Source organism: Papio anubis, chromosome 9 (assembly GCF_008728515.1).
Source record: "Papio anubis isolate 15944 chromosome 9, Panubis1.0, whole genome shotgun sequence".
Lineage (NCBI taxonomy): Eukaryota > Metazoa > Chordata > Mammalia > Primates > Cercopithecidae > Papio > Papio anubis.
The window spans coordinates 43378573-43392473 of NC_044984.1; the positions used below are offsets into that span (position 1 = coordinate 43378573).

At 44.1% G+C, this 13901-nt stretch overlaps 2 protein-coding genes across 2 annotated transcripts; one reads left to right on the forward strand and one right to left on the reverse strand.

Moving 5' to 3' along the window:
• Positions 1-257: 257 nt before the first annotated feature.
• On the forward strand, positions 258-4466 carry LOC101007352 (olfactory receptor 8S1-like). Its single transcript, XM_003906293.3, has 2 exons — positions 258-1573; positions 3749-4466. Exons 1-2 carry the CDS (start codon positions 801-803, stop codon positions 3909-3911), a joined length of 936 nt encoding a protein of 311 aa, XP_003906342.3. The 5' UTR covers positions 258-800; the 3' UTR covers positions 3912-4466.
• A 4132-nt stretch (positions 4467-8598) lies between these two features.
• On the reverse strand, positions 8599-11674 carry LALBA (lactalbumin alpha). Its single transcript, XM_003906294.4, has 4 exons — positions 10788-11674; positions 10008-10166; positions 9443-9518; positions 8599-8932 (listed from the first exon to the last, which is right to left on the reverse strand). Exons 1-4 carry the CDS (start codon positions 10918-10920, stop codon positions 8872-8874), a joined length of 429 nt encoding a protein of 142 aa, XP_003906343.1. The 5' UTR covers positions 10921-11674; the 3' UTR covers positions 8599-8871.
• Between the last annotated feature and the right edge of the window lie 2227 nt (positions 11675-13901).

Genomic DNA, 13901 nt, shown 5'->3' on the forward strand with positions numbered 1-13901 from the left:
AGGAGGGTGATCACTTAAGGCCAGGAGTTTGCAACTAGCCTGGGCAATATAGTGAGACTTCATCTCTAGAAAAAAATTAAATTAAAAATTAAATTTAAAAAAATCTAAGCCGGACTGAGGCACGAGAATAGCTTCAACCTAGGAGACGGAGGCTTCAGTGAGTTGAGATTGTGCCACTGCACTCCAACCTAGGCACAAGAATAAGACTCTGTCTCAAAAAAAAAAAAAAAAATCTAATCTGGAATGAACTTTAGAAACTATCTATTTTTCCCAGACTTTTTTTTTTAGAAACTTAAGTGGCTTATGAGCTTACAGTGGCCGAGAGAGAACTTGCACCATGACCAAGTCTCATAATACTTCTATCAGACACTCAGACACTCATCATGGTCTGCCATCCAGATGGTCAGCCAAAATGTTTATTGCTTATTCACTATACCAGTTAGCCCTCCTGTGGTTTAAGCTCAGTTCCTTTTGGAAGTAGAGAATAGCACTTCTCAGTATCAACTCCCTTCACTTCCTTCTCCAGCCTGAATCATCCCTGCTCTCTTCTTCCTTTCTAGGTCTGATTCTCTGAACTTTTCCTCCCCACCTTCTCCACCATGGCAAATAAGTTACTGCCCTAAGCTGGAAAGGACTGACGCAGCCTGACATGGCAAAGCTGCCTCCACTACAGAATCTGTCCTGGGTCTGCCCTGAAGCTTTACTGCCAACGCCTCATCCCCGGGCATGCCCTGACACTGATAACCCATTGGAGCATTCTTTTCAGTTCTTGTCAGTCAAAAGGGAAACTTGAGTGCTCCATGGAAGTCAGCAACATGACCACAGTCACTGTGTTTGTTCTCCTAGGACAGTCCAACCACCCTCAGGTTCAGGCACTGCTCTTTGTTCTGTTCCTGGCAATTTATCTCTTGACTCTACTGGGGAACCTGCTGATGGTGCTGGTGATCAGTACTGATTCCCACCTCCACACCCCCATGTACTTCTTCCTGAGACACCTCTCCTTCCTGGATGCTTTCTATGCCTCAATTATTGTGCCTAAACTGCTAGAGAACCTTCTTTCTAAGGAGAAGACAATATCCTTCCTTGAGTGTTTCACCCAGATCTCCCTGGTCATATTTGCTGGAGCTACTGAGGCTTGCCTCCTCTCGGTCATGGCCTACGACCGGTTTCAGGCCGTGTGTCATCCGCTGTTGTATGTGGTGGTTATGAACAGAAGGGTGTGTGCTGGCCTGGTGGGGTCATCCTGGGCCATAGGAATCGGGACTGGCCTAATTAACACCCTCCTGCTTGCTCAGCAGCACTTCTGCGGCCCTAACGTCATCCGCAGTTTTGCCTGCGAGCTTCCTCCGGTGCTCTTATTGACCTGTTCCAACCCCTGCGCTAGCATCGCCTCCATTCTCACCACCATGTCAGTCCTGGGCCTTGGCACCCTTGTCCTTTTGCTGGGTTCCTACAGCTGTATCATCACAACAGCCCTGAGGATCAACTCAGCCACAGGTCGGAACAAGATCTTTTCCACCTGCTCTTCCCAATTCCTTATGGTCACCATCTTTTATACTTCAGGAGTTCTCAGGTATGTCATTCTATACCCCTGAATATAAATGTGGGATATTCCTTACCCTAGGTGGTCTCTGTTGGCAGAATAGAGCATTACAAAATAGCAAGACATTCAAAAGGCCTGGGCTCTAGTTCTGGCTCTACCAGGGACTAGCTATATGCATTGCAAATAATCTATTTTCAGCTGGGTACGGTGGCTCATGCCTGTAACCCCAGCACTTTGGGAGGCCGAGGTGGGTGGATCGCTTGAGCCCAGGAGTTGGAGACCAGCCTGGCCAACATAGCGAAAACCCTTCTTTACTGGAAATATAAAAATTAGCCAGGTGTGGTCGCGTGCACCTGTAGTCCTAGCTACTCGGGAGGCTGAGATAGAAGAATTGCTTGAACCTCTGAGGCAGAGGTTGCAGTGAGCGGAAATTGCCCTACTGCACTCCAGCCTGGGCAACAGAGTGAAACTAGGTCTCAAAAAAAAACAAAAAAAAAAAAACCAGAATCTATTTTCCTTCTAAGGCTTCAATTGTCCATTCTGGAAAATAAGTTTAGACCAAGATAAAGATTTTTCCACTTCATTAACCTAAGATTTGGGAGTTCTCAAAAAGAAATCAGAGAACCTTTGTTAGATTTTTATTCAGTGCTAGACAAAAAATAAAGCCTGTCTTTGAAAAGTATGCCATCTTTATTTCCTACTGGGAGATGTCGCCAAAGCTTACGTATGTTGTAGCAATTTACTAGCCATTTACTGTACACCAGCTGCTTTACATTGCCAAGTCAATTTTAGCATGCACCACACTACAAGAGAAATATTATCAACCCACTTTTAGGTAAAGAACCTGAGTTTAGGAAGTAATCAGGTAATTTCTCAGCAGTCCTAGAACAAGCTAGTAATGGAGCCACAAGTTGGACCAAGATCCGTGCCCTTCCTTACCATGCTTCTCAAACATCGACAGCTCTGGCTGCCTAGTCCTCCCTCACTAGGAGACAAAACAATCGACGCCTGTGCTTTCTACTAGTAAATTGAAGGTGGATTTGCACAAATTGTTCAATACTTTTCTCACCTGCCTGTGATTCAGAGAGAAGCCAAGGATGGAAATGGATGATAAGAATAGTCCAGTACCTGTAGTCTAGTGGCTGGGAAAGAAAAAATAATAAGTAAAAGAAAAATAAATAAATAAATAGCCCAGGAGAGCTCAACTGAGCTGTACACCAATCTCTTCGTCTCCCTTTGTCTCAGTTTCCTCATCTGCCATAAAGGATGTGACTACTTACTTCACAGAAATGTTAGAAAGAATAAGTTAAAAGACACAAATAACAGTAAAATGACTATTTTTTAAAATAACCAAACACATTGGAACACACAAGGAATATCCTTGGGATAGTCTATTCTGATAACTACGGTGCCACTGCAAAAAAATAATAATTCTAGTGCGTCTTTGGAAGATATTCCGAGTGGTACTTAGCAAAATGTACTCAAGATTTTAATCTTATAATTTGGAATCATATTATGTGCTTAACACATTTTCATCTCCCATTTTACCAGTTTTGGTTTCTCTTCCAAACCAAAGAAAAATGCAACTAAAAGGACAACTTTATACAAATAATAGGCCACTCAACTTTATATAAATAATAGGCAAGGATTCTGAGGGTAATTCCCAGGGCCATAAAAGTTGGGAATAATGACAACATTTTAAACTGAGCGTACAGTTTTACGTGAACAGTCATCACAAGGTGAGAACATTGTGTTTCTGTACTGTTGCGTATAAAGAGGAAAAAGAGAAAAATTCCTCATATAATCATCATAGCTATTAAGGAAGAATGTTTTGAAGAGTATGAAATGCTATGGAAGTGTGTGAAATTATTATTAATTCTATTTTTTTTTTTTACTTTTTATCTGTCCTAAATATTAATTCTATTAGAACCCACAGCCTTTGATATGCTGCAGAACTGCTTGTTCTTCGGGGCAGCTCCTGTAACTTTCTGTGTGAGCTCACTTACGTTTGGAAGTGTTTGAAGGCAGAAATGACTGACTTTTCACAGATCAGCCATTTCTAGATGCTGTCACCAGAGAAAGTCAGCTCTGAAGACCTCCTTTGCAGGGAGGGGAGTCTTTGCAGGGAGGGGCTGAATTGTTGCTGCCAACAGTAAGTATTGTCACCATTGTCATGAGTGGCTTTTCTGTGCAATTCCCTTCAAGGTATATGATTCCAGCATCCGGCTCAGCCCTAGAGCAAGTGCTCTCCGTGCAGTACAGTGTGATAACCCCCCTGCTGAACCCCCTCATCTACAGTCTGAAGAACCAGGAGGTAAAGGTGGCTCTGAGGAGGATGCTGGCCAGGAAGTCCAGGCTTCCCTTGTAGCCCAATGCCCCTGCCTCAGCAGGAGGAAAAGTTATGGGGAAAAAGGACGGAGGAAGAGCTATCACCACTCAGCTACCTCAGCATTCATATCTCTCCAAAACAGAGACCTTAGTTTCTCTTCCTCCAATGCCCTGCTCTCAGCCAAAGGCAATGAGGAAACTGTCACAGAGCAGGTAACACCCATCAGATGGGGCCCAGTCATTATCCAAGAAAATCCTCAGGGCATCCCTGGCCATTTCTATAGCTAATGCTTTTTCCTCTCATTTCTTGCCTTTTTTTAACCCCTCTTCTTCCTGCCTCTCCCTCTCCCTTTTACTTATGTCTATGCACAAAAGGTAAATCAACCTATCAGACCACTAGCAAATGTCCTTCTGCATTCTTGGAGAGTCCCATCTTGGCACTGTGACCCAACTCCTCTTTTGTTCTCATGCCAAAAAAGTCCTTTTAAAGATCTACATCCCATAACATCTTAGAAAGAAATCAAATAGACTGGGCGTGGTGGCTCACACCTGTGGTCCTGGCACTTTGGGAGGCTGAGGTGGGCAGATCACGAAGTCGGGAGATCAAGATCATCCTGGCCAATATGGTGAAACCCCATTTCTATTAAAAATACAAAAATTAGCCTGGTGTGGTGGTTCACGCCTGTAGTCCCAGCTACTCGGGAGGCTGAGGCAGGAGAATTGCTTGAACCCGGGAGGCAGAGGTTGCAGTGAGCTGAGATCACGCCACTGCACTCCAGCCTGACAACACAGCAACACTCTGTCTCAAAAAAAAAAAGAAAGAAAGAAAGAAAGAAATCAAATAAAATAAGAGTGTCTCCTCCTGTCTTCATCCTTAACAAGTAGCAGCTAAAGTAGAGCCTAAGCCAGGTGTGATGGCACATCCCTGTAGTCCCAGCTACCCGAGAGACTGAAGCAGGAGGATCATTTGAGCTCAGGAGTTCAAGGCTATAGTGTGCTGTGCTCACACCTGTGAATAGCCACTGCCCTCTGGACTGGGCAATGTTGTGAGACCCCATCTCTAAATAAACAAATAAATAAAATAGCACCTAGCAAACAGTGTATCCTTAATAACCATTTGGTGACAAATCAAGCAGTGAAGGAAGGAATTAATATGGATCACCTGAAGTCTTTTCTCTTGCATGATCTCAGGAAATGGGAAGAGGGGAGTATCCCCTCTAAAGTATAAGGGTCTTCAAAGCAAAACCTCTAATAGCTTCTGTATCCCCAATATCTAGTACCTCCTGTCACCTAATAGGCTCTTAATTAGTGTTCAATAAATGAAAAAAGTAAAGGATGAGAGAGAAGGAGAAGTGGGAGAAGAAACATAAAAAGAAATATTTGAGGCCAGGCACGGTGGCTCACGCCTGTAATCCCAACACTTTGGGAGGCTGAGGTGGGTGGATCTCCTGAGGCTAGGAGTTCAAGACCAACCTGGCCAACACGGTGAAACCCCATGTCTACTAAAAATACAAAAATTAACTGGGCGTGGTGGTGGGCATCTGTAATCCCAGCTACTTGGGAGGCTGAAGCAGGAGAACTGTTTGAACCAGAGAGGCAGAGGTTGCAGTGAGCTGAGATTGCACCACTACACTCTAGTCTGGGCAACAGAGAGAGACTCCATCAAAAAAAAAGACAAAAAAGAGGTCAGGCGCGGTGGAGGGCAGATCACCTGAGAGCAGGAGTTCAAGACCCGCCTGGCCAACATGGTGAAACCCCATCTCTACTAAAAATACAAAAATTAGCTGGGCGTGGCAGCGCATGCCTGTAATCCCAGCTATTCAGGAGGCTGAGGCAGGAGAATTGCTTGAACCCAGGAAGTGGAGGTTGCAGTGAACCAAGATCCTGCCACAGCACTCCAGCCTGGGCAACAGAGCAAAACTCCATCTCAAAAAGAAAGAAAAAAATATTTGATTTTATCTAATACAATTCCTGTCTTCATAACAAGATAGGTGTCAGGGAAAAGTAGCAGGGAGGAGAAAGCAGGATAAGAGGAGAGAACAAAACTCTGTATTGCTGTGAACCATTTCGAGTCTTTCTCACGCAGAGCTCAGTAAATGGTCTGCTCTCTGAGAGCCACTCCCTGGAGCCTCCCCGCTTCCACATTAGTCTGGATGACTTCAGACCTTTACTTGGCTTAGAGCTTCATTTTAGGCCTAAAGGAAAGATAAGGAGGTAGAGAAAGCAAAACAGATGCTCAGTTGCCATGCTGCCTCCTATTTGGCTCTGGAGAAAGTTCTCAGGAAGAGAACAGCAGTTTCCTGTCCTGCTTCTACCCAAATGCCAAGAAAACTGCATCTATCAAGCCTGCTTCTATGCCCAAAGAAAAAGAAAAGTTATCACGTGAGGTGATGATATGTTAATGAGCTTGATTGTGGTGATCATTTAAGTGTATACATACAACAGAACATCAAGTTGTACACCTTCAACATTTACAATTAGGAGGAGGAGAAGGTGAAGAAGACTACTGGTGTGTATGTCATGAAGCTGATCCAGCCATACCTCACTGGATAAAGGAGGCAACATCTCCTCCAAATATAGATTTATTGATTCATTTTCTCAAAAGAGTTCATAATTCAGTGGACACCATATTAGACATTGAAATTAAAAAATGTATAGGCCGGGCACTGTGGCTCACACCTGTAATCCAAGCACATTAGAAGGCCGAGGTGGGAGTTTAAGACCAGCCTGAGCAACATGGTGAAATCCCATCTCTACTAAAAATTCTAAAATTAGCTGGGCATGGTGGCAGGCACCTATGCCCAGCTACTCCAGAGGCTGAGGCAGGAGAATCGCTTGAACCCAAGAAGCGGAGGTCACAGTGAGCCAAGATCATGCCACTGCACTCCAGCCTGGGCAACAAGAGCAAAACTCCGTCTCAAAAAATATACACACATAAGCTAGTGTGGGGAAAATAAGTACAGACTAGGAACAATAGAGAGTTTGCCTGAGAATTCCAAATGCAGACCCCAAATGCCTTTTGTAGTGTTGCTTGAACCAAAGAACATGGCATTTTGTTTGTTTATTTAATACATGAATTATTTTACAACTCAACACACTACAATTAAACTGAGTAGAAACACAGAAAAACTGCTCTGCAGTACTAGTACAGAGTAGGCATCTATAAACACTTGTATCATAACCCACTGTAACCAATGAATAATTGAAAAAAAGAAAAAGATGTCTTTCATGCCAGTTCCCTGGCTTCTATCTATTCTTGATCTTCTGACCTCAGGCTGAGGTTCTCTCTACAGATAAATCTCTTACTGTCAGTTCCTTCAGCAACGGCTCCTGAAGATCATGAACTCATGTGCGGTGTACTTGCCCTCACAGGTGAACTTTCCCGTCTTCTCTGTGGGATGAAGGCCAGGGCTGTGGAGCTGAGCAACAATGCGAATGTCATTCTCAGTTCATTCAGAGTGTGACAAATTAAACTGTAGTTTGGAATGCTGGATTGTTAAAGCAGGAAGTGATCTCAGAAAACTATCTAGACCAAAATCCTCATTTTAAGATGAGGAAACTGAGGTACAGAGAATGGAGATGACCTGCCCAGGTTCAGACCATCAAAAAGTAGCAGAAACAGATTTTAGGACCCAAATGTCCTGATTCTTCTTCTTTAACATATCCCATAATTATTTAAATGAATGAAGTCCTGCAAACATTCTCCTTAACAACAAGTAAAGCACAAGAAGAAATAATGGAGTGGAGAGTTCACACCAAAAGGTCCCATGTTCTCAGATTCTTCAGCATCACTGTCAAGGCCCCTGTTCTCTCTCTGGTTTCCAGAGACAGGAAGAGTTCCTTTCACAGCTCCTCATGAAGGATAAAGAAATCCTTCAACCCCCTCAAGTCACCCATTTCAGATTCTTGGGTTCCCACCCATAGTCTTCCTTTTCCCACCCCACATCTCCACTTGTCAAAATCCCACACAGACTTTAAAACCAGCCTAAATGCTCTCCCTTTCAGGAACCCTTTCTTGATTCCTTTTTCCCAACATCCCCTCCAAATATAAATTATCTTTCCTTTTGTGAATGCCCAGTGCACATTTCTAACCTCTCTCATGATGCTTATAACTCTCTTCCTTATATTGTAACTATTTATTAATGTTTATCTTATCTCTTGCATTAGTCCTTGAGGGAAAAGGCCATTCAGCCAACTTTGTGTTTTTGTTTTTTGTTGCTGTTTTAGTTTTTTGAGATGGAGCACTCAGGCTGGAGTGCAATGACATGATCTCAACTCGTTGCAACCTCTGCCTCCCAGATTCGAACAATTCTCCTGCCTCAGCCTCCTGAGTAGCTGGAATTACAGGCACCTGCCACCACACCTGGATAATTTTTGTATTTTGGGTAGGGACAGGGTTTCGCTGTTGGCCAAGCTGGTCTCAAACTCCTGACCTCAAGCGATCTGCCCACCTCAGCCTCCCAAAGTGCTGGAATTACAGGAGGGAGCACCACACCCGGCCAGTATTCAGCCAACTTTGGATCCCTCTACAGTTCCTTGAATAGATTAGGTGATCAATAAAAGTTTGTCACATTGAGTTGGTGCAGAAAGTAACCTTCACCTTTCTATTGTAAATTCAGTCTACTTCTTCAGTAGAGACAGAAGGTGGCTATGACCTACGGCTTTGGTGTCCACCTACTCATCCTATTTCTTCCCCTTCCCTCCAGGGGGAAAAAAAATACAGCCAGTGACTTCAAATTGGGATCTTTATTCAAGACAGAGGTGAAATCTGTGCTGTAGTGAAAGCGCCATCGGGGGCACTGAGCAAGGGTCTAGAGCTCAGTGCACCACTCAGGCATCTCCGGAAAATAGTCCTCAAGAGTTCAGTGATGTCACTACAGTGCCCAAGGCTCAGAGACAGATAAGCTTTGGGGGAACAGAAAGAAGCAAACTAAGGTGGCATTAGGGAAGAGGCATTCCAGGAATGTGGAGTGGGCAGGGATGCCAAGGACAGCAGATGCTCACAACTTCTCACAAAGCCACTGTTCCAGCTTCTCAGTGCAGAGGGCTTTATGGGCCAACCTGATAATGGAGAAAGGGACAAGGTGAGTTAGCTGACTGAATCTTGGCTTGAATTTCCATCTAGATTTATTCCCAGGAAGGCTGAAGTGAAAGAGTGTGGATGAGAATTACAGAAAGACATTCTTGACCTGATGTCAAGGGACACAAGCCATCAAGTGGAATACAGTCCATAAAAAAATAATCCAAGAAAATTGTAGGGTTAAAAAAAGAGATGCAATGAGACCAACAGCTTGCTTGAGGGCATAGAACTAAGCAAGTGGAATTAGATGTCCAAATCTAAGTGAAAGGAGGCCTGGGTCTGAGCCCTCCATTAGGCAACCCCTTATTAGGAAAGTTGCTACCAAGGAGTGGAGCAAGAGAGGCTTAATAACAGAAACCTGAGTCTCTAGGTAAGTTTTGTTTCAGAGACTGTATTCTAGATTAAATGACCAAGAGATAGGGTAAGAGGAAAGGGGTGCTGGGCTAACGGGGTAAGGAGGAGGATGGGGAAATAATAGAATAAGGATTCACCAGTAGTCAATTCCTTTAATATCCAGGATCTTCTTGGCACACATTATGTCATCAGTAATGTCATCGTCCAGGAACTCTGGCAGGAGTTACAGGGAAAGGAATGAGAGAGCTGAGAAGTATTACCCAGAAATTCACTGAGTTCCCCTAACCCCTGGATCCAGTGGGTTCTCTAAACTCAAGTCTTGTGCCTGTTGTCTTTTTATATGAAAGGACCAATGTGGTAATGTCTAACCCTGGGTAGGGACTTCCTTCATTTCCCTGGGATATCTCTGGAGGAATCATCAGCTTCATCAACTGACTTACCCTGAAAATGCAGAGAATAAGATTCCAAGACTCTCAGACTGCTCAGATTGTCTACCCCCGAACCTCAGGGAACTGTCTGGGGATTTGATGACCATGAAGAATCCAAACAGCTTCTTACCCAGTACTGCCAATTCAAGTCCCACAATTTTTGTAGAGCCCAGCCAAGGCAACGAAGCCCGAGGTCTGCTTGGCACTAAAAAGGAGATTATCCCAAGGGCAGGCCTCAGAAAAACAGAGAAAGAGGGTTATAGAGGCTACTCACTGTCACAGGAGATGTCGCAGATATTCCTTGACTGAGGGACCTGGCTGCTCTTGCACCAAAGTTTATTACTGATCTGGAAGAGTCCATATTCTGTGCTTCCATTGCTTTCCACTATGGCTTGTGTGTCATAACCACTGGTGTGAAACATGGTACAGATGACTGAGGGAAAGATGAGAAAGAGATACCACAGAGATGTCCAGGATCCGCATAAAGGAGGAATTGTAATTCTAAGACATAAAAATGGTTTCCAGCCAATCTCCAAAGATGGCAAAGGAGAATTCCAAAAAAAATCAGACAGTAAGAGAAAGAAAGGATAGGAAAATAAATGGGGCCAGGTGCAATGGCTCACACCTGTAATCCCAGCACTTTGGGAGGCTGAGGCGGGTGGATCACAAGGTCAGGACTTTGAGACCAGCCTGGCCAACACGGTGAAACCCTGTCTCTACAAAAAGTACAAAATTAGCCAGGCATGGTGGTGGGTGCCTGTAATTCCAGCTACTTGGGAGGCTGAGGCAGGAGAACCGAGGAAGCAGAGGTTGCAGTGAGCCGAGATTACACCATTGCACTCCAGCCTGGGCCACGAAAGTGAAACTCCATCTCAAAAATAAATAAATACATACATACATGCATACATACATACATGAAATAAGAGTATGCAAATGAGCAGAAAAGAGGATGATTAGATAATTAAGTAAAAGCAGAGGAGCGAAGTGGAGGAAAGAGGGAATGGAGGAGAGAATCACATGAGGAATGGATGAAACAAGGAAGCAGGGAACTCACATTCAGGCAAAGCGATGCCTCCATAACCATCTATGTCTTTCAGCAGCTGGGACAGCTCACATTTTGTAAATTGCTTGGCCGGGATGGCAGGGAACAGGATGCCTACCAGGAACAGAGGGACAAACGACCTCATTTTGGCTGCCCCCAAGAACCTGAAATGGAAGCATCACTCAGTTTCATTTCTTTATATTCATGCAGAAAGCCTCAGGGGCTCTGGCACCAAGCCCTACATCTAGGAAGAGAATGAAGAGAGACTGGTCATGCCAAGACAGAAACGCTGAGCCTGCCAGCTTCCTTCCGTAATTCACCCTACTTTTCCTTTCCCTCTCCCAGTATCTAGTCCATACCAGGTATTGTTCTCTGCCCAGAAAGAGTTCAAACCTTGATCCAGCTTCCCATTTGGCTTTGTTTATCCCTTTGTTTTTTGTAGGGTTGGTTCTAGGAAGCACTGTTTCTGGTTACTTTAGGAACAAAGAAGGCCATGGGGGCAATATAAGTGAGGAATCAGAAAATACAATAAAGTTCTATGGCCAGCTTCCCCCTCCCTCCTAGAGACACACAGAATGTGGAGGGGGGTGTATGTCATTACATGCCGTAGTCCCAGGATCAAAGCTGGCACTTGTCCAACACAGCCATGTAACAAAGCCCAGAATGAGTTCTGAGCTCATGACTGAAGGCTCAGAAATAGAAATAGAAAATGGGAATGTAGACTACAACAATCAGATATAACTTGGATCCTAAGACTTCCTACTTAAGGAAAATGCATAATTGAAAAGCCTGTATGAAAGCATCTAGGCCAGGCACAATGTCTCACACTTGTAACCCCAGCACTTTGGGAGGCTGAGGTTGGTGGATCACTTGAGCCCAGGAGTTTGAGACCAGCCTGGGCAACATGGTAAAACCCCATCTCTACAAAAAAAAAAAAAAAGATAAATAAATACAAAAATTATCTGGGCATGGTGGCATGTGCCTGTAGTCCCAGCTTCTTCAGGGACTAAAGCAGGAGGAACATTTGAGCACAGGAAGTCGAGGCTGCAGTGAGCCATGTTCACTCCATTGCACTCTATCCATCCTGGGAGACAAAGTGAGACCCTGCCTTTTTTTAAAAGAAAAAAGAATCTAGCTATTATCAGATTCCCCACCCCAACCACTTCTACGATAAATAACCAAATACTACATTGGCACTGAGACATTACATAAATCTAAGACTAATAACTTGTAGACAACCTCAGAGTTGGCCACGGAAAGTGGGAAAGATGCAAGCCAGTGGAAAGATTGGACTTCAAGGCTGAACAAGCTGATGTCTGGAACCTCTATAAGGTCAGTGTCCCTAAGCAAGTAGAGCTAAGGATACTAGTTCTGAATAGTTCCTTTAATTTGCTGGCATCAAGCTTCATGTTATGGTGACAAGTAGCTGTTAGCTCCTTCATGCCACCATTCATCTTCTTTATCCTCATCTCTAAACCTGACCTGATTTTGTCTTTCTTCTTCCTTTTTTTTTTTTTTTAAGACCAAGTCTCACTCTGTCACCCAGGTTGGAATGCAGTGGCGCGGTCTTGGCTCACTGCAACCTCTGCCTCCCAGGCTCAAGTGATTCTCCTGCCTCAGCCTCCCAAGTAGCTGGGACTACAGGCATGTGTAACCATGCCCGGCTAATTTTAGTATTTTTAGTAGAGACGGAGTTTCTCCGTGTTGGCCAGGATGGTCTCGAACTTCTGAGCTCAGGCAATCTGCCTTCCTCGGCCTCCCAAAGTGCTAGGATTAAGACATGAGCCACTGCGCCCAGCAACTTGATTTCTTATGTGTCAGGGAACATTTATCTCAGTCAATCTGTTTAAGACTTACAAACTGATGGTCTTCCATATCATTATCTCCTACATGTATTCAGAGTCAGGGAAAAGTCCTCTCAGTTTAATCCTGTCTTCTATACCATGGATAACCAGTATATGAAGTGGCAGGAGTGAAGGGAAGGTGGAGGATCTTGGTGTGCCAGGAGGGATGAGCAGAAAGTCCTGATAGCAAGAGATACATGTTCAGAAACACAGCAAAAGTGGAACCACTCCATTTCTCCACATTCCACCCAGAGGCACTGCAAGGGTACACGACAGGAATGGGAATTCTATCACGCTAAGCTTTGTTGAGAATATGGCTGAGGGTGACCTTGAACCATATGGGAGAGGGACAGATAAGAAAAGCTTGTGCTGAGGACTAGTCCTTCCAATAGTGGAGTCTTGTGTAAAATGCCTCCTGCCCTAGGCTATGGACTAAGTACCTGTGACAGAGTAAAATGGTGGGCCAGGGTCTCAAGAATCACAGGGGTTTTCTACACTTTCAGCCAAGTCAAGACCTAAGGCAGCTGCCTGCTTGCCTGTAATTTGATTATACCTCAGCCCTTCGCTGTAAGCAATAAAAATCAGCATACAGGTCAAGAATCACAACTAAGTGCAGAAAAGAAAATAAACATGCCTCCGGCAAAAGGAACCATTATTTCCCTAGAAATGTTTGTAAAATAGGATACCTGGGAGTCATCTGAAAAAGAGGATAGAAAGTGTCTAATGGAAACAACTGCAAACATCCAGAGAAAGATGCAGCCTCTTGGAGATTGTCCAAAGGAGAACAATACACAATGATCACAGTACTGAAAGAGGAAGTATGTGGAAAGAAGTTAAGCACAGCTCATGGAAGAAAGCTCCCACTCAGCTCTCCCCGTCCAGGAAGAAAGCTCCTGCCAAAATCTCCCTTTCCAGAGAGGTTTACTCAGGGTGCTCTGCATGGAGGTCGAGAGCTGAATCAAGATGGTGACGAGGCATTTACAATAAACTTACCTGGGTTTTGTTAAAAATAAACTAAAAATTACGTTCGTTCTCTCAGATGCTGTGGGAAAAAACCCAGGTTTCTAAAACCAGAAATCACCTTTTTGGAGATGAACAAAATAAAAATGTTATTTCTAAAAATAAATTTCTTTATTTATAAAATAAAAATTTCAGGCCAGGCATGGTGGGGTCGCGCCTGTAATCCCAGCACTTTGAGAGGCCAAGGCAGGCGGATTACTTGAGGTCAGGAGTTCGAGACCAGCCTGACCAACATGGCAAAACCCCATCTCTACTAAAAATA

Bases quoted from the DNA above. Each gene is read 5' to 3' on its own strand.
- LOC101007352 (XM_003906293.3), top strand. From the start codon at position 801: ATGGAAGTCAGCAACATGACCACAGTCACTGTGTTTGTTCTCCTAGGA. The intron at 1,574-3,748 runs GTATGTCATTCT...ATTCCCTTCAAG, and splicing joins TATACTTCAGGAGTTCTCAG to GTATATGATTCCAGCATCCG.
- LALBA (XM_003906294.4), bottom strand. From the start codon at position 10,920: ATGAGGTCGTTTGTCCCTCTGTTCCTGGTAGGCATCCTGTTCCCTGCC. The intron at 9,519-10,007 runs GTGAGTAGCCTC...AACTCCTGCCAG, and splicing joins CTGCGACATCTCCTGTGACA to AGTTCCTGGACGATGACATT. The intron at 8,933-9,442 runs GTGAATCCTTAT...CTCCATTATCAG, and splicing joins ATTAAAGGAATTGACTACTG to GTTGGCCCATAAAGCCCTCT.